Below are 19,763 nucleotides of genomic sequence, written 5' to 3' on the forward strand. Positions count from 1 at the left end.
CGGGCTCAGTAGTTATGGCTCGCGGGCTCTAGAGCGCAGGCTCAGTAGTTGTGGTGCACGGGTTTAGTTGCTCCGCGGCATGTGGGATCTTCCCGGACAAGGGCTCGAACCCATGTCCCCTGCATTGGCAGGCGGATTCTTAACCACTGGGCCACCAGGGAAGTCCCTTCCCATTATTAATACAGAAACATGCCACCAACAACTAAATTCCTCAAAGCCCTTTGCTTCTACCTCCCACCCCCCCATCTGAATTCATATAGATCCCGCTTCTATATGGAAGGTATTCTATAGGAATACGTGTGACACTGCACGTGCCAAGAGTTGACAGGTTTCCTTGTTGCTAGAAGATAACTCCCATCTGGGGGCCCTTGTACTGAAGACTACCTTATCTCTCCCAGCCACCTTCGAGTAGCACAGAAGTGAGACAGCTAGAGGCTCCCAGATGAAGTCAGGCTAAGCCTTGCCCACACAACTTAGTAAATATTAATGTAGCACACAAGATGATTTTCTACGTACCATTCTAATGACACCATTTGAACTTAATGAGTCTTCAAGGTATTTTAATGCTATCCTCTTCTGCAGAAAGGATAGTAAGGAAACCTTTCTGGAGGGCACTGGGCACAATTTGCATCAAGAACTTAAGACTGTTGGGATTAGCAGATACAAACTATTATATAGAGAATGGATAAACAAGGTCCTACTATATAGCACAGGGAACTATATTCAACCTAATGGAAAAGAATATGGAAAAGAATGTATATATATGTATAACGGAATCGCTCTGCTGTACAGTAGAGATTAACACAACACTGGAAATCAACTATACTTCAATAAAATAAATTTTAAAAACTTAAAACTGTTATCCCACTTCCAGTAATTTACTCCAAGAAAATAAACACAAATGCCATGATATATGCATAAGAATGTCCATTGTAATATGTGTAATTGTGAAAAAAAGAGCACACAAAATGTTGAATAAAACAGAAATAATTTTAATTAAGGTATACCCATATGATAGGGTATTATACAACTATTAAAATGACATTTTGAATAATATTTAATGATATGAGAAAATGCTTAAAATATTAAGAGTAAAATGCAGGATATAAAACTATATACAGTATTACCCCAATTTGGAAAAAAAATTATATATTTAATATATTTACATGCACAGAAAAAGACTAGAAAATAATTGATCTACATGGAGGAATTCTGATTTTTTCTTTATATTTTGTATGACTTCCAAAGTTTCTTATTTTATATAGAGAATATTTTTTTTTTAAAGAACCAGAGGCTGAGAGAACCAATATTTAAAATATCCATCATGTGATAGGCACTGAGCTAGGAATTTTACCAATTCTCTAACCTCCAAAGCAATCAGGAGAGTCCCTGGTTTACAGATGAGAAACTGAGGCTCTGCTATGGAAGCCTGATATCTCTATTTGCCCAGGTACCCTGGATTCAAGCCCAGGACAGTGCCCATGTACCCTGCTACCCCACATGCCTCACCTGCTATGGCTCCTAGTGGGCCCATGGGAGGCTTACAGTGAAGGTCACTGACAAAACAGAGCTGTATACAGCTTGCCCAAGAGAAAGGCCTTATTTTGCTTTCTAAACTCTTTATATCTTCCTCCAGAAGTAGACAATTTCCAGCCCCCTGGACAAGAATCAGAGGCTTCTTCATTGTTTTTATCCATGTGCCCAGCTCCACATGCCTGTGCCCCCTGTGACTGTGGTATCTGCTGTCCTGCTTATTGGTTTGGCATTTTGTCAGGCTGTGAGCAGAAGGTCAGGGCAGAACTGCACACCCTCACCCCTTCCACCAGCTGGCTCCTTCGTCTCTGCCCTGGTTATTGAAACAAACAGGCTATGTCCTCCAGCTCCCTACTCAACCCAAGGATGGAAGGGGGGGATACTGGGTGGAGGGGGGCAACAAATATCCCAGCTGTGTGAACAATCAAGACGATCTGGCAGCACATTTGATCTTTTGTAACCTTATTTCAGCCAAATAGTCAGGGCCTCTAGGCAGCTGGGAGGCCCATCTTACTCTAAGCCTAATGTTTGGCTGGGTTCCAGATACTGCCTTGGTGAGGGGTGCCCAGTCCCCCAGCTGGCTGTCTTCCAGGTAGGTCCTCAGGGACACTAACTGCAAACTCTCACGGAGGCAGAGGTGGAAATTTTCTCCAGTTTTTCAAGGATCTTCATCACTTCCTGTTCCCTCCCAGAGGCAGAGACAGGAAGTGACTTGGATGGGGTCACAGCAAATCAGTGACCTTCAGGATTGGAACGTGCTGCCTGGGTCACTTTATCCTCCTGCACCACAGTTCCTAAATTAAAAAACAGAACTACCTAGGGACTTTTATCTAGGAAGAGACAGAAGGGGACATGGGGAATGACACATGACACACAAAACAATGGGAATAAACTGGTCCTTTTTGATCAGACTCTATCTCTTTCTGCAGCCACACAAGAGAACTGCATGTTCACAAAGTCTGCAGAGTGGTTAGGACTCTGCTTCCACTGCAGGGGGCGCGGGTTCGATCCCTGATCAGGGAACTAAGATCCCGCATGCCACACAGCCAAAAAAAAAAAAGTTTGGAGAAATACTGGGTTAAACAAAGTTAAACAGATTAAATTACTGCAGGACTTCCCAGAACATTTAATGTGCTCACATATACTGTAAAGGGGTTATAATGTAAAGTGTTTCTTAAACACAAGTCAATTATAGAACTAAGGATTCCATAGACACTAGGATTCCAATGAACACGCTTTGAGAAGTCTTGTTACAGGGTGGGCATGTACCACAGAAAAGTAAGGCCCCAAATAAGCCATCAGCCACTATCTTCAAAAGTGCAGTGTTGGGCTTCCCTGGTGGTGCAGTGGTTGAGAGTCTGCCTGCTGATGCAGGGGACACGGGTTCGTGCCCTGGTCCGGGAAGATCCCACATGCCGCGGAACGGTTGGGCCCGTGAGCCATGGCCGTTGAGCCTGCGCGTCCGGAGCCTGTGCTCCACAATGGGAGAGGCCACAACACTGAGAGGCCCGTGTACCGCAAAAAAAAAAAAAAAAAAAAAGTGCAGTGTTGATGTGGCACTGCCCATTTGTTAGTGGTAGAAATACAAAGAGTGCTAACTTTGAAAATAAACAACTCTTGATGAATTTTTTTAAAAAAGTGCAGTGTTGGATCAAACAAGGTTGTCATTCTGTACTCTCCTGTCTGTACTTGAGCAAGAGTTGATGGTATTTTTCCGCTTGCTGGTCAAAGCCCCTGGAAGAGAACCCTACCTGGAGAAAGTTCACTGGAGTCAGAAGGTATTTGAGTGCCAGGCCCCTGTACTCAGGAGCCAGAAGAGGGGCAGCCTTGCTGCTGTGAGACTGGGGAGAATCCTGGCCCATCCAGGCTCTCTGGTTCCCTGTGGCTGCTGAGCCCGCATTGTCTCCCCTGGGTACCAAGTAGGGCCCTACACTGATTTCCTCCCCAGTTTCCGGAGAGGAAAATTCTTTATCTGTACACCCTAAGTGCACTGAAAAACCCGAGGGGGCAGTCAATACAGTCACCATCTTCTGGGACTCGGAGGAAGGGACTGCACCCTCCCATTCTTTGTTGCGGATGTCTGGGAACGGCTGCTTCTTGATCTTCAAAGGATGGTGGGAGGGCCGCTTCTCAAGCTCCCCAGAAAGGTTCTCATTCTTGGTCTTCTTCAAGTCCCTGTCAGCTTGCGAGTGATCAGCATTTTCCTCAAGGGATTCAAACACGACACCCTGGGTTCTCAGTCTCTTTAGCTTCCTTTCTAACAATAGCCAGAGAAAACTTGGATTTCTAGAGGAGGAACTCATGTATTGCTGTACAGAGTCTGGAATCAGAGGCACAGAGAGCCTGGGGCTCAGGCTGTCCTGAAAGTAGTCCCTACAGGGTTGTCGCCTGACAATGGGCACCACCTGGCAAGGCCTCAGTGCTTCGACAAAGGCACGGAGCTCAGGGTAGGAGGAGTGGTCAGAGTAAGGGATGATGTGGATATCGGGGTGGGAACGGTAGATTTTCCGGCTGGTGGGGAGGATAGCAATGGTAGGGTGGGTCTGGTTCCAACGCAGCATAGCCGAATGGCAGATCTCCATGTGGTCCACGGCATGGATGCGGCCAGCCTTCTCCTCCACTGTGAACACATCTGCCAGGCCCAGTAGCTGCACTAACTCCAGGCGCCGAGGACTCAATACCACCCAGGTCCGAAACTCCAGGGCCAGCTGCTCCAGCAGTGACTCTTTTCCCAGGCTATAGAGTCCTGAATAATGTTCAAGGGATTGGGGAAAGTAAGAGAAGGAAGAGGATGAAGCTAATAAGTCAACCAAATGTTTAATAGAAATACACAAAATTAATGGGACTACCCCCTGACTGTCTATCGGGAAGGAGGTGGCATTTGAGCTGAGGTATATGGAGGGTGGGGTAGGGAGAAGTTTAACACAGAATCCACTCATTCATTCAGTTCAACAAAGGAAAGCATCTATCAGGTGTTAGGCACCGTGAAAGCAAACAAAAATCTCAGTCCTCAAGGAGTGTAATCTATTTGGGGACCCAGAAACAATGCATGCTACAGACATGCACAGAGCATTATGAGGGCACAGAAAAACATTTACCAGTTGATAGAGTTAGGGATAGCTTCCTGAAAATGACAACTTAGATAAATCCTAAATGATGGGTGCAAGTTAATCTGGCAAGGGAAGGGGATGGTAGAGAACATTTTAAGAGAGGTCGTTTCAGTGTTACTAAGGTACAAAGAAACTGGTAAGAAATGACACTAGAGAGGTGAGCAAGGGCCATATAATAGGGGGCTTTGTATGTACTGCTAGGGAGCTTGTTTTTAATTCTGTAAGTGAAGGTATCGTTAAGGAGTTGCAAGCAGGAAAATGGCTAATTCTAATTATAGGATTCATAGGATCAGAGCAGGGCTTTAGAAAAAAAAGTGGCAGCAGTATTATTCAAAGACCTGCATGAGAATATACTGAAAGCAGAAGTACCAGTTAGAAGGCCCAAACAGTACGTATAGAGAAAGAAATGGAGACCTGAATTTGGGTAATGGTTATGGTAACAGATATGGGAGATGTTGTTTAAGTAGTTGTTCTCAGACCTTTTCTGAAGGTGTATTTCAAGTCTACAACCAGACTGTGAACGCCTTTAAAGAATCTATATTTCCTTTATATCCACCTTATTCCTCATCATGGTTCAAAATCTCACTCTTTGGGCACAAAGGTAGCTGATTTTCTTTTCTCTCTCCCTATCCTTCCCCCTTTTATTTTACCTCTTCTAGGCCCTTTACTACTAGACTGTAAGCCCTCATATTTTATTCATTTTTTTCTATTCCCACTGCCTATCAGAATACTTGGCACACAGTAGGGGATTACTGTATATCTGCAAAATTAATCAAGCCCTGCTACAGTACCCTACTCGCCAGCTGTGCTTCTCTGGGAAAACTCTGCATTGAAAACTCCAAGAATAGTTAGCACTGATATTTCTTCATGAGTAGTCAAGCAATCCTGAGAGGGAAAATCTCTCCATCAACTTGGTAGTCACTCTGGAAGGTACATAATTTTTTTTTTCAATGCCTTTGTTTAAACCTATTTTGAAACTCCTTTCAGAGTTGGGGCATATCCTTTTAAAATGTTCATCATGGTGGCAAATTTTTTTCCTTTTGTGGATTTACTGCAATTTTGGAAACAATCAAAAAAAATCATTTGGAACTAAATCTATTACATTTTAAAAAATAAAAATGGATTTTCATAAACTATCCCAAAAGGCAATTTCAAGAAGCCCAAAATGTTTTGTACTGTTGTGGAGTCACTAGAACAAGCAGACAGCTGGGTTTTCAATGTATCTAACTGCAAGAACAACACTCACCTGAATATCTACATTCTGATAAACTTCATTCACTTGCTAACAAATATTTACCGGATGCCTCTATCAGACATTAACCTAGGCATCTGGGATATATCCATAAGTGAAACAAAGAGCCTGTCTATTGTGAAATTTACATTCTAGCACAGGGAGACAGATAATAAAAACTAAATACAATAAATACATAAATTATGGAATACACTGTAAGGTGATAAGGGCAATAGTGTCCCTCTCCACTTAAAACCCTTCAATAGCTCTTTGTCCTAAGAGCAGTGGTTGCATTTAGGATCAAGTTCAAAATGGCGTACAGGCACTTCAGCCCCTCCAGCCTTTCCAGCCTCCTCAACCACTGTGCACCTGTCATACTGCTGCTTCTCTGTTCCACAAACACATAAGACTTCTTCCCCCCTCCATCCACACCCTCAAGGAATGTGTGTGTGTGTGTGTGTGTGTGTGTGTGTGTGTCAGAGAAAGTGGAGATAGACAATCAACAATAAGCAACAGTATATTAAAACATATGGAGTATATGGGAAGTTGATGAGTGCTATGAAAAAATGAAAAAGTTGAATCGGTTTAGGAGATCAGGAGTTGGGAATGTGGGAGTGCAGATGGTGGGCAGATTGTAATTTTAAATAAAAAGGTCAGGGTAGATTTCATGGAGAAAAGGACATCTGCACAAAGACCTGAAAGATGTGAGACACTCCAAAGAACCTAGATTCACTAGCTCCATGAGTGAGAAAAAAAGGAAAGGAAAGCCCTCACCAATCTTTATGTTATGTTGTGGGTGCTTTCGAATGAGCTCAACAATCTGGCGGGCAGCTTCTTCTTGGGAAGGAAGAACCAGGGCTGGGTTGCAATTGGTGTTGTCTAGGTATAAGGTATGGATCTGTTTCCCCAGTCTCAGGGCTGGCTCCTTCAGCATGGACGGTGTATACCGAAAATCCCCTGGAAGAAGAATATATGGGAGGCAGACACTCAGAGACAAAAGTATAGAAGACAAGCCTCTCCCAATTCCAACAATGGGCATTTGCCTACTGGCCTATTGGAAAAAAATAGAGTCTAGCAATGATGAATGTAGTACAGCTTCTTTGTGGAAACGTCTCCATCGTGCTCCTGTTTTTTCATGATTCTCTGCAAAGTTCATACCCTTAAAGAGTGGGAAATCAGTTGAGAAAGGGTCACTGTGCTCATGTGGCATGAAGCTAGGAGGTCTCCAGACTTCTACTATAAGTCAAAGATGCTCAAGAAAAGTCGTGTTGGGAATTCCCTGGCGGTCCAGTGGTTAGGACCCCGCGCTTTCACTGCTGAGGGGGCAGGTTCCACCCTGGTTGGGGAACTAAGATCCCGCAAACCGCGGGGCTTGCCCCCCCACACACAAAAAAGTAGTGTCTAGGCTGGGAAAGTGGAAAGGACCCCTCTGGAAGCCCACCTGTGTAGAGAATGGTTCCAAAGTATCCTTCAAACAGAAACATGACAGAGCCAGGGCAGTGATTGGCATCGATGAGGGTTACAGTCATGGTCTCGCGCCCAACTTCATCTAGAGGCAGGATATGGCTCTCACCAACCTCCAGGGCTCGGATCCACTGCTTAGATACCTGAGGAAACAGTTGGTCATCCCAGGGAACACAGACTCCACTCCCTGATACCTCCCTGGATCAGAAGCTGTGATGGGGATTCCCAAACAATCCTCCCTTCCTCTTCCCACCCTCTACCTCACCCTTCGTACAAGTTTAAATTAAGAGTGCAGAAAACAAGTCTAGTCAGCGATTCTCAAACTTTCCAAATCATAGTAATCCTTTGGGGGGCACCTGTTAAAAAAAATTCCAACCAGATTTCCACGACCTGTGCTAGCTATGTCTACTGAATCAGATGGGGGAGAAGGGAGGCGCTGGAGAATCTGTATTTTACTCAGCACATTGGGTGGATTCTTATGATGAGGCAAGTTTGGGAAACACTGGCCTAGCTTATGTGAAGAGGTAGGAACAATTTCCTTGGTTGGACTAAAAGTCCTCCCCAATTTATCACTGAAACATCCCAAGCCAGCCAGTTAGAAACCACACTCCTATTCTGGGCTAAAGATGCATTCTGGGTTCTCGCTTTTGTAAAAATCAGTCTCCCTGGCCCCAACTCTATGACTCCAAGGCTGTGACAGATCGTAAGTCCCCACCCAGCTGCCGGGACCAACTCTCGGAGGCCGACTCCAGCCGCCCATACCTGTCGGTGACGGTGCAAGAGGTAAGCGGTGATTGGGGAGCAGTAGAGGGGCCGGGTCCAGGTGCTAGAGAGACCCACGGTGTGGTCCGAGTGCATGTGGGACAAGAAGAAGAGCCGGGCGGAGGCAGCCCGGCGCAGGCTCCAAAAGTCCACAGCGATGGGCGTTTGAGGGATCAAGACCCCGTTCATGGTGGCGGGGTTGGAGAGTCACCAGTGGGATCTTCATGGGAACAGAGCTCCTGCGGGAGGCTCCTACAACGGCGCCCTGAAAAAAGTCATGCTGGGGCAAGAACAGGGCCAGGGGCCGTAAGGAAAGCCAGCTCAGTGGGGAATAAGTGACTAGACTGGGCAGAAAGAAGGAAGTGACCGTGCTGTGGGAGTCTGGGAGTGGAATCGCAAACCACAGAAGGCGCCCAACGGAGCGCCACTCCCCCAAGCGCGCGGGACCAGGGGCCGAGGCCCTGGTCTCAAAGCGCGCGCTGCTGGGCGGAGACAGGCGGAAGTAGCCGATTTCCGATTGCCCGCCACCGCTCTGCCTGAGGTAGCCGCGCGGCGGCGCCGGGAGGTGAGAGGTTGGGGGAAGGGCACGCTAAGGTCATGATCCAGGCTGCGCTCGGCGCTCACTGGGAGAGGGTGATTGGCAGCTGCTCTGCGTGGTCCCCCTGGAGGAGGCGGGACTTCCGCAGAAAGGTTGATTGGGCCTCTTGGTGACGGCAACCGCGTGGAGGCGCAAGAAAGGCTGGAACTGGAGAGGGAGGGGTCCACGGACTGTTGGCTGCCGGGCTGGAAGTCGGGCCGAGGGCCTAGAGGTTGCGGGAGAGCTCTGTGGGCGGAGCGAAGCAGCCTGCAGGTCCCCGGAAGGTTCCGCAGAGCCTAGGGTGGGCCTCGCCAGGGAGCGAGAGGGTTGAAGTTCGAGTGTGGTAGGGCCCGGATGGCGGCCCTGGGGGAAGCCAAGGCTGGGCCAGATCGCGCCTGTAGTCTCTTCACTGACTGACGTTTCCTTTACCCAGGTCCCCACATCAGGGCTAGAAGGAGCCCACGAGTTACCTAGGGATCTCTGGGAACTGCCCCGTGACTGTTCGAGAAGATGCCGTACCTGGGCTCCGAGGACGAGGTGAAGGAGCTGAAGAAGGCTCTGTGTAACCCTCACATTCAGGCTGATAGGCTGCGCTATCGGAATGTCATCCAGCGAGTGATTAGGTATCGCCTAACGCTCTAACTCCCCCATTGCCATCCCCATCAGGGCTCTCTACCCATGGCCGCTTAGAAAGATTAAGTGAACTTGCACCCATGGCAGTTGTATGATTTGGTCTTCCTGCTTCTCTGGACTGCCGTCTAAGTCTCCCTTGTGGGACATATTTTGCTTCTTTTACTCAGCTGGGTGGTTTCATCCATGTCTTGAACTTGTACTGCTGACTTCCAGATCTATGTCTAGCACAGACCTCCTTTTTTTTATCGTCAGACCCACAGATCCTACTGCCTGCTTGGCATTTCCACCTGGATATTTCTTCAAAGACATGCAAAATAGTACCTACATCCTTCCGCCCTCCCCAAACCCACTCTTCCACTTGTATTTGTGTTGATGAACGTCACCACCCAGCTGAGCAAATGTGGGAGTCAGTCTTGGTGACACCTGATTGTCACTGTTCAAGTCGGATGGTATGGATTCATGGTTCTAAGTATCCATCCTCTTTTTCTTTTTTTAGCATCTTTATTGGAGTATAATTGCTTTACAATGGTGTGTTAGTTTCTGCTTTATAACAAAGTGAATCAGCTATACATATACATATATCCCCATATATCTTCCCTCTTGCGTCTCCCTCCCGCCCTCCCTGTCCCACCCCTCTAGGTGGTCACAAAGCACCGAGCTGATCTCCCTGTGCTATGCGGCTGCTTCCCACTAGCTGTCTATTTTACATTTGGTAGTGTATGTATGTCCATGGCACTCTCTCACTTCGTCCCAACTTACCCTTCCCCCTCCCCGTGTCCTCAAGTCCATTCTCTATGTCTGCATCTTTATTCCTGTCCTACCCCTAGGTTCTTCAGAACCTTTTTTTTGTTTTTAGATTCTATATATATGTGTTAGCATACGGTATTTGTTTTTCTCTTTCTGACTTACTTCACTCTGTATGACAGACTCTAGGTCCATCCACCTCACTACAAATAACTCAATTTCGTTTCTTTTTATGGCTGAGTAATATTCCATTGTATATATGTGCCACATCTTCTTTATCCATTCATCTGTGGATGGACACTTAGGTTGCTTCCATGTCCTGGCTATTGTAAATAGAGCTGCAATGAATATTGTGGTCCATCTTCTTTTTTTTTGATTGGCACTGCTGTTCTGGTTCCCTTTTTAAAGCAATTGCAGTAGCTTAGTAGTAGGTCGCCTTAGGCCCTCATTTCAGCCAGATTGATTTTCCAGCATATGAATTTGACAATATAACTCTTGTGTATAGCTGTGGATCACAAACTTCAGTATGCACAAAAGTCCCTTGGGGTGCTTTGTTTGTTTGTTTGTTTGTTTTTGCGGTACGCTGGCCTCTCACTGCTGTGGCCTCTCCCGTTGCGGAGCACAGGCTCTGGACGTGCAGGCTCAGTGGCCATGGCTCACGGGCCCAGCCGCTCCGTGGCATGTGGGATCCTCCCGGACCGGGGCACGAACCCGCGTCCCCTGCATCAGCAGGCGGACTCTCAACCACTGTGCCACCAGGGAAGCCCCCTTGGGGTGCTTTTTTAGAAAATGTAAATTTTTCATCCAATTCAGTAATTCTGATTTCAGTAGGGTGGGATGGAACCCAGGAATCTGCATTTTAAACAGACATCCCCTCTAATTGCTATAGGAGATCACAGTTTGAGAAACAGTGATCTACAGAATAAAGTCCAAATTTCTTATCATAGCACCCAAGGAACACCCAGTTAACTACCGGCATACTCTGAAAAGAATGTACCATTCTTGCTCATGTCCACATGCATCACAGTGTGTATCGTTACCTATCTACTACACCTGCCTGGAGCTCCTGCTCATTCCGCTCAAGTATTTCTTCCTCTGTGGAAACATTTTATGACTTTTTGGCAGTGTTAGACCTCCTGATCCTCACTGCACCTTGTCTGTTACTTCTGTTATAACACCAATCTATCATTCTGTAATTAGCGGTGTTCTTGTCTGCCTCCTTGGTAGACTTTTGAGTTCCTTGAGATCTGAGACCATGCCTTCTTCAAGATTATTCCCCAGAACATATCCCTGGAATGTAAAATCTGAATGTGACTGGAATGTACTAGTTTGTTGAATGAATAGAAGAATGTTTATTGCAGGCCCGTTGTGAAGTATTGTGTGATATGATAGACAAAGTAGACCTGGTTGCTCCGCTCTAAGAGATCACAATCTAGTTGGATATCCAGGGCATATAAGTAAAAGGCTTTCTGTTGTAGGTTGGGGATTATGTATTTTACTTTTTTCCTGCTGTGTGTGTTGGTTTCAGGCACATGACTCAGGGCTCGGACATGTCTGGTGTTTTCATGGAAATGGTGAAGGCCAGTGCCACTATAGATATTGTTCAGAAGAAGTTGGTTTATCTCTACATGTGTACCTATGCCCCCCTGAAACCAGATCTGGCTCTCCTGGCCATCAATACACTGTGCAAAGACTGTTCGGACCCCAACCCGATGGTGCGAGGGTTGGCACTACGGAGCATGTGTAGCCTCAGGTGAGCACTCTCCTCCCTTCCTGTATCTCAGTGGCTGATAAGTTCATGTGGTCATGGGGCAGGTTTTTAATGACGACAATTTATTTGAGCTCCTTAATAATGGGGAAGACACTGTTGTAACCTGAACTCAGGTTTTCGGCCATTGCTTTGGTTTAAAAAACTATATATGTGATTTCATTAAGGAATTTTTCTATCCTTACTCTCAGTGAAATAGTTAAATATTTATTTATTCATTTATTTGGCTGTTCTGGGTCTTAGTTGCGGCACATGGGATCTAGTTCCCTGACCAGGGATCGAACCCGGACCCCCTGCATTAGGAGCGCGGAGTCTTAACTGCTGGACTACCAGGGAAGTCCCTGAAATAGTTAAAGATTTCTAAATGTGTGTGTGTGTGTGTGCGCGTGTGCGTGTGTGTTTTTTAACCTGCCTATGTGGCATTATTCCACGTGAAAAGTCAAGTGAGGCTTTTTAAGTTTGGCAGCAGCTTTCTCCACTTTGTTGGAGAAGAATCTGACCAATGCGTATTCAAACATCTACTAAACCCTCTGTTAAGTGAATAGGGGCTAAATTATGTCAAAACTAGTACCCTAGGATCTGACTGACTCTAGGATGTGTTGCTTAGGTTGCCTGGTGTGCAGGAATATATCCAACAGCCAGTTCTCAACGGTCTGCATGATAAGGCTTCATATGTCAGGAGGGTAGCAGTACTTGGCTGTGCCAAGATGCATACTCTTCATGGAGACTCTGAAGTGGGTAAGTTTCAGTGTAATCTACCATGATCAGTATTTATTTGTACTTCCATTATATGACTTTGTAGAAGAGTATGTAGCTTTGGTAGAAAATAATAATGTGACCCTACTTCTGCATGTCGCTTTTTTTTTTTTTTTTTTTTTTTTGTGGTACGCGGGCCTCTCACTGTCGTGGCCTCTCCCGTTGCGGAGCACAGGCTCCGGACGCGCAGGCTCAGCGGCCATGGCTCACGGGCCCAGCCACTCCGCGGCATGTGAGATCTTCCCGGGCCGGGGCACGAACCCGTGTCCCCTGCATCGGCAGGCGGACTCTCAACCACTGCGCCACCAGGGAAGCCCTGTATGTCTCTTTTAAGTAGGATGCAGGGCTTGGTATTTTCTGAGATTAGAGAAGTCCTTTCTTTGGGGCCCACGTGAGATCCTTTGCCTTAGCTGCTTAGAACAGTCTGGAAATGGCCATTGTTTTGGCCTTGCACTTTGTTACTGCCTTTGTTATTTTTGTGGCAGAGAAGTTCAGCTTTGTCTGCCTGGAACTGTTATTCTGGCTCTATCACCTTGACTCTGAAACTTTTCTTTATGTGAGATCTTTGTTCCGTTTTATAGATGGTGCCCTGGTAAACGAATTATATAGTTTGCTGCGTGACCAGGATCCAATTGTGGTTGTGAACTGCCTGAGGTCTCTGGAGGAAATTTTGAAACAGGAAGGAGGTGTTGTCATCAATAAGCCCATCGCCCACCATCTCTTAAATCGGTTTGGATGCCTCTGTGCTCTTTTATCATGATCAAATCTACATCCTAATGGGATCTTGTTGATGTATTGAATGAAGGAGAGGTCTTGAACAACTTCTGTAGAGTAGTAAAGAAAGTTAACTGTAACTATTAACTTCCTCATGTTTCATTGAGAGAATTTTTTTTTAATTTGTCTTAGTTTCTTTTGGTGATATAGAGAGATGGCAGAAGGATCCTTCAGGGTTCTGTCCTCTGCAGTCGTTATGTCCTCCAAACTAAGCCATTCATACTATCTTAAAATGTAGAGAATCTGGATCTAGGATATGGTGATCATGTCTTTGGCCTTCGATGAGTGTGCATTTGTACCGTAAACTCATCTTGGAATTTAAAGCCTTATTTTGTGTAAACTTTCGTACATCAGAAGAATAATTTGATTATGGCACAACCTATTTTCAAGAATTCTCCCCTTGTTGTGATGAACAGATGACTGGTGACATGGCAGTAGCATGGAGGTGGTCCTAATTTTGTTGCTAGGATAGCACTTTTGTTTTCTTTTTTGGATAGAATGTCAAAACTGGACCAGTGGGGCCAGGCTGAAGTATTGAACTTTCTGCTACGCTACCAACCCCGCAGTGAGGAGGAGCTGTTTGACATTCTCAACCTGTTGGACAGTTTTCTCAAGAGCAGTAGCCCAGGTGTGGTGATGGGAGCCACCAAACTCTTTCTGATCTTGGCAAAAAACTTCCCCCATGTGCAAACTGACGTGCTCATGCAAGTCAAGGGAACTTTGCTGGCTGCCTGTTCTTCAGAGAGCCGCGAGCTCTGTTTTGCTGCCCTCTGCCATGTGCGCCAGGTCCTGCACAGTTTGCCGGGTCACTTTAGCAGCCACTACAAGAAGTTTTTTTGCTCCTACTCGGAGCCCCACTACATCAAGCTCCAGAAGGTGGAGGTGCTGTGTGAGCTGGTGAACGACGAGAACGTGCAGCAGGTGCTGGAGGAACTTCGCGGGTACTGCACTGATGTGTCCGCCGACTTCGCGCAGGCTGCCATCTTTGCCATAGGTAGGTATCTGTTGCTTTTCCTTTGTGAGAGCCTAGACCAACCAGCTAGAAAGCTGTGGAACCACAGAGAGGAAAGGGAGTGAATCTTGCTTCAGAGGCAAAGTATCTTGCACCAAACAGTTAGGTCAGTGACTACAAACAAGGTGGGGAGAAAGGTTTTTTTGGTCAACACTGGTGTTTCCATATCTTCTAGGATATAGACTGTAGGTGATGCAAACTGTAACACAATTTATATTGCCTTTTGTCGTCTGTTATCCAAAATGCTTTTCTGTATATCATCTTCCCACAGCCTTGTGAGGCAGTCAAGAAGAGTGAACAAGTGTTATTACTAACTTCGTTTAAAAGATGAAGAAACTCAGGCACAAAAAGTTTCTTAAATTGCCCAAAGGTCATATAGTTCCTGAACTGGGACTGGAACCCAGCCTTCCTGACTCAAAGTCCTTTGAAAATTTAGCAATCTTTTATCAAGCTTCTGCTCCGGGCTACGCATTATGATGAGTGGACCGGCACAGAGTAAAACATAAGATTTACAGACCTTTTCATGCTACTCTGTCTAGAATTTAAAGGGCTAGAGTGAGTCAAATGCAAGCAGCTGGGGAGCTAAGTTTTGGAGGACTTCAAGTAGAGGAGGAGAAGGAACCCTCGGATGTAGAATAAAGTATGGTTATTTTTAGAGGCAGAGAAGAGGGCACAAAGAGGGGAGTAGAAAGCCTGCAGTCTGGAGGCTGTTGCACAGTGTTCCCAGCAGGAATATTCCTGTACAGGTGTGCTGCAACAAACTGGTTGCCACATAAATACCTTTGTGACTAAAAGTTTTCAACCTTGTTCAATGGGAAATTCATTTTACCAAAGTTCCCTTTATAGTAAACTTAGATTCTTATTTCATCAAGCAAGGGGTGATTTTCTTTTTCTTTTTCTTAGATATTTCTGGTCCTCTTGGTCTTTCTTTGGCTGGTGGGAAATTATTTTAGAATGAGGTGCTAGTATTTGACTTAACACATTTTTCTGCTTTCCCTTCCTCTGTAGGTAGCATCGCCAGGACCTACACGGATCAATGTGTGCAGATTCTAACAGAGCTGCTGGGGCTTCGACAAGAGCACATTACCACAGGTAATGGCTACCTTTCTAGGATTTTTTTTTTTTTTTGGGTCAATTTCCCGACCTATAGTATTTGCTCAAAACATATTTGTTGTTCAATAACAGAGGTTTAAACTCTTCTTTGCATCATCATCTGTTGCCATCAGAGAAACATATAGATCTAACAGAGTAGGGAGTCTTCAGGTTGCCATGAGTCTACAAGGCTGTTGTATAGATCATGAAGGGTGCGAGGGTGACCTTACTTGTTATTTCCCCACCTTTACCCCTCTTTTTGCTTTATGGCAGCATACTGTAAGCAGTGACTTCCAAGACTGGGACTAGGGTGAGGCAAGCAAATCGCCTAGGATGCAAACATTTAAAGAGGCACTCACTTTTATATAGAGAATGGATAAACAACAATGTGCTACTGCATAGCACAGGGAGGTATATTCAATATCCAATGATAAACCAGAATGGAAAAGAATATATATTTTAAAAAAAGAATATATATAAAGAGGCACTCGCTCTCAAGTTTGTGCAAATGCTAACTCTGTGAGTCTTCTTAAATTTTACACCCTGGCACCTTGCTTGCTTCACCGTAGCTCCAGCCCTGGTGGCTCCTTTTATACTGTCCTCAGAGCATCATTCGACAGCAGCACTCCCCCACATTTGTATATGCTTTCTGGTTTGCCAAGTGCTTTCACATACGTTAACTCATTTATCCTCATGGCAATCTGATGAGCAACACTTATTAAGAAATTGTTGCCCATGTCAGACATTTCTCAGATAATTATTGACCACCCCACCAAACACCCATTTTACAGAAATTGCCCCAGTAATCTAGCCTGAATATGTGACTTTTCTTAAGATTCTTTCCCGTGCGGAGGCTCTAATCCTGTGCTCTTGTGTCCTGAGCTGTGCTCTAGTGGTTGTGCAGACTTTCCGAGACCTGGTTTGGTTGTGTCCTCAGTGTACAGAAGCTGTGTGTCAGGCCCTGCCCGGCTGTGAGGAGAGTATTCAAGATAGCGAGGTAGGCTGTAATTCTCCTTTACTTCTAGGCAGAGGGGGAGTGCTTGGGACCCTGCTCTGTGAAATGGAATCTAATTATTCTTTCCACCCAGTGTCTGAAGTGGAATTCTTAGAATTGATTGCCACCTCAGATTCTGTTTTGGGTGTAGGTGGGATATAAATTATAAAAACATTAGGATTTAGCTATGGTTTTCTTACAAATATTTTGATACCATTGTTCTTGTGAACAGTTTTGAGTCAGAGATTTAGACCATAGGGTTTTCAGCTGGCATGAAAATCAGAATCGTCTGTGAAATTTTTACAAATATTTGGGCTTCCAGTATCTACTCAAATATTCAAGAGTGGAAGCCCTAGACACACAGAGTTTTAAGAAACTTTGCAGGTGACTCTGATGTGCACACTAGGTTCCCCTAACTTAGGGGAATCTTCCAATAGCTTCCACTGAAGCATTAAACCCCAAATTGGGGAAGAAGCCTCAAAGGTGAGGAAGCCTTATTGCTTAAGCAACATAGGCTGTGAGAGTCTTAAGTCTCCTTTTGTGTGGTAGAATTTCATTCCTATTTGTTGTAGAGAGTTTAGTAGGGGGTGAATTAATAAATGCAAGTGGAAGTAAATAAAATATTATACCTTTTCTACTGACTCTAGGGGAAAAGCAAAACCTGCTGCTATCTACTGCCTGCTCTGGCCTGTGTTCTGGACAGCCAAATGTTGAGCACCTGTTCTTACTCCCTTATTACCTAGGGGAAGCAGGCGCTTATTTGGCTACTCGGTGTCCACGGGAAGAGAATCCCCAACGCTCCTTATGTGTTGGAGGACTTCGTAGAGAATGTGAAGTCGGAGACATTTCCAGCTGTCAAGATGGAGCTGCTCACGGCTCTGCTGCGCCTTTTCCTCTCTCGACCCGCCGAGTGCCAGGACACGCTGGGCCGTTTATTATACTACTGCATAGGTAGGCTCTTCAGAAGGAAACGGTTGAATTGGGAGATTGGGATTGACATGTATACACTGATAAGTATAAAATGGGTAACTAATGAGGACAGGACCTGCTGTATAAAAAAATAAATAAAATCAAATTTAAAAAAAAAAAAAGAAGGAAATGGTACTTGCCATGACCAGTCATACAGGTTCTCACAGCTTTCATTGTTTGGTGAGCCATCTGGGACCGAAGAAGAAAATGTCAACGTTTTCCAGGGTTTCCTCCCTCCTTCATTTTGTTCTCCTATTCTGGTGGGCACAGGGGTAGAAAGAGTGTTTTCATTTTTGTTTTTAATTAACTTAGTCTGTTATCTTACCTCAGAGGAAGAAAAGGATATGGCAGTACGGGACCGAGGTCTCTTCTACTATCGCCTCCTCTTAGCTGGCATCGATGAAGTGAAGCGGATCCTACGGAGCCCTCAATCTGACCCTTCTCTCAGACTTTTGGAGGATCAGGCAGAAAGACCTGTGAACAGCTGGGCCTCGGACTTCAACACACTGGTGCCAGTATATGGCAAAGCCCGCTGGGCAACCATCTCTAAATGCCAGGGTGTGGAACGTCATGGCCCAGAGCTTCCTAACACTGCATCTTTTGCCACATCAGGTAAAAATAGTCCTTACTTTATACCTTGTCATGAAAAATCTTTATCTTTTGCAATGACTGGTAGAGAGTAGAGTACCCTAGCTAAACCTCAGACTGTTGCCCGAATTTTGTCTCTGAGCAAGAAGGAAGTTCATCATTGGTTATTTAAGCCATTTCTCTGAAGATGAGAGTCACATTGTGTACTGCTGGAAATCTAGATTTAAAAATGTAGTTCTACAGATTAAGAGCATCTCTTACACAAGCTTTCTGACTCTTGTAGGACCCCTGATTCCTGAAGAGAACAAGGAGAGGGTCCAAGAACTCCCTGATTGCAGAGCCCTCATGCTAGTCCCCAATCACCAGCTTACTGCTGAGTGTTTTGAGAAAACTTGGCTGAGCCTCAAAGTTGCTCATCAGCAGGTGTTCCCGTGGCAGGGAGCAGTCCATCCTGACACCCTCCAGATGGCCCTGCAAGTCGTGAACATCCAGACCATCGCGATGAACAGGGCTGGGGCTCAGCCGTGGAAAGCCTACCTCAGCGCTCAGGACGACACTGGCTGTCTGTTCCTGACAGAACTGCTGTTGGAGCCCGAGAACTTGCAAATGCAGATCTCAGTAAAACAAAACAAGGCGAGGACAGAGACACTGAACAGTTTTATTTCTGTATTAGAAACTGTGATTGGAACAATTGGAGACATGAAATCATAACAGCTTCTTGCCTATCCTGAGTGAGATGAATAGCTGTCAGAGTTCCTTAGTTTTTCTTATTATAGCTGCTTGTAAGTCCAGATAATATCAAATGCAAAGGAGAGTGGGAATCTGGGAATGAGAATTCTTACATTCTTGTCCAAAGATCATTGGTGAATGACGCCATTTTTCCAGGTGATGTGGTAAAGGTTAATGTTGTTGGTAAGGGGGTGGGAATGGGGTGAGGGTAGGATTTGGATTCTTTCCTAATCAGTTTAAGGGATTATTTTACTCATTAAAGATGCCTGATGTGTCTGGAAACTGACTGGGTCATCATTTGTGGGGGTCATCTTTTCTTCCCTGGATTATTGCAGTGAATTCCTGACTGTTCTCATATTTCTAATCATGGTTTTTAGGCCAGAGTTCAGAGTCCTTAGCCTGGCGTCTCAAGTACCTCTTCAGTGCCATGTCTCAGCACTCCCCAGGACACCCTCTGTTCTGGCCAAGCAAACCACTTGCAGTTCCCTGAATACGCTCGGCTTTCTCCCACCTCTGTGCCTTGGCACCTGCTTTTGCTTCTCGCCTAGACCATTTCCTCACCCTCATGTCTTCTTTAAGTAACACCTAGTCTATCTTTCAGTGTTCAGCTCAGGCATGAGCTCTTTCAGGAAGTTTTCTGTGACCCTCCTGCCTTCATCAGGGGTCTCATTCAAGCTGTGAAAGCAGTCAGTGCACATTTCTAGCAGCACTGTTGTAATTGTTTTCTTGTCGCTCTTTCTCACGTTTAATTTTATTCATACCTGACCACGTTTTAATCACTGAGACAACTTATGGCAAAAACAGATGTAATAAAATGATGGTAAAGTATAAATAACCAGATAATCCAGCACAGGAAAAATAAAAATACCTGTGAAAACCAGCTGGGTCAGGGATGGGAACATATACAAATGTTCAGGCTGAGAGGGCCTACATAGTTGATATCGTTGCGCCTCAGATTTAGCTCTGTAAGTGATTTGGCAGTCAGAATAAAGAGAAACGGTTGTATAGTTGTTACCAGAGAGGAAGA

General features: G+C 45.3%; 2 protein-coding genes across 5 annotated transcripts; one reads left to right on the forward strand and one right to left on the reverse strand.

Moving 5' to 3' along the window:
• Positions 1 to 1,153: 1,153 nt before the first annotated feature.
• DCLRE1B (DNA cross-link repair 1B) lies at positions 1,154 to 8,583 on the reverse strand. The gene is made up of 4 exons (XM_060139292.1): positions 8,101 to 8,583; positions 7,316 to 7,481; positions 6,649 to 6,831; positions 1,154 to 4,279 (listed from the first exon to the last, which is right to left on the reverse strand). Exons 1-4 carry the CDS (start codon positions 8,287 to 8,289, stop codon positions 3,198 to 3,200), a joined length of 1,620 nt encoding a protein of 539 aa, XP_059995275.1. The 5' UTR covers positions 8,290 to 8,583; the 3' UTR covers positions 1,154 to 3,197.
• Positions 8,101 to 19,018, forward strand: AP4B1 (adaptor related protein complex 4 subunit beta 1). Of its 4 annotated transcripts, none has more exons than XM_060139290.1 (11): positions 8,101 to 8,121; positions 9,111 to 9,300; positions 11,583 to 11,807; positions 12,430 to 12,560; positions 13,160 to 13,307; positions 13,850 to 14,346; positions 15,373 to 15,456; positions 16,350 to 16,453; positions 17,194 to 17,401; positions 17,750 to 18,031; positions 18,291 to 19,018. In XM_060139290.1, the coding sequence occupies exons 2-11, from the start codon at positions 9,188 to 9,190 to the stop codon at positions 18,716 to 18,718; spliced, it is 2,220 nt and encodes a 739-aa protein (XP_059995273.1). In that variant the 5' UTR covers positions 8,101 to 8,121; positions 9,111 to 9,187; the 3' UTR covers positions 18,719 to 19,018. The 4 variants fall into 4 exon arrangements, with proteins under 4 accessions (XP_059995273.1, XP_059995272.1, XP_059995271.1 ...); XM_060139289.1 differs by lacking the exon at positions 8,101 to 8,121 and adding an exon at positions 8,555 to 8,665; XM_060139288.1 differs by lacking the exon at positions 8,101 to 8,121 and adding an exon at positions 8,768 to 9,020.
• The last annotated feature ends 745 nt before the right edge of the window (positions 19,019 to 19,763 follow it).

The sequence above is a fragment of the Lagenorhynchus albirostris genome, chromosome 2 (genome assembly GCF_949774975.1).
Source record: "Lagenorhynchus albirostris chromosome 2, mLagAlb1.1, whole genome shotgun sequence".
In the NCBI taxonomy this organism is placed as follows: Eukaryota; Metazoa; Chordata; class Mammalia; order Artiodactyla; family Delphinidae; genus Lagenorhynchus; species Lagenorhynchus albirostris.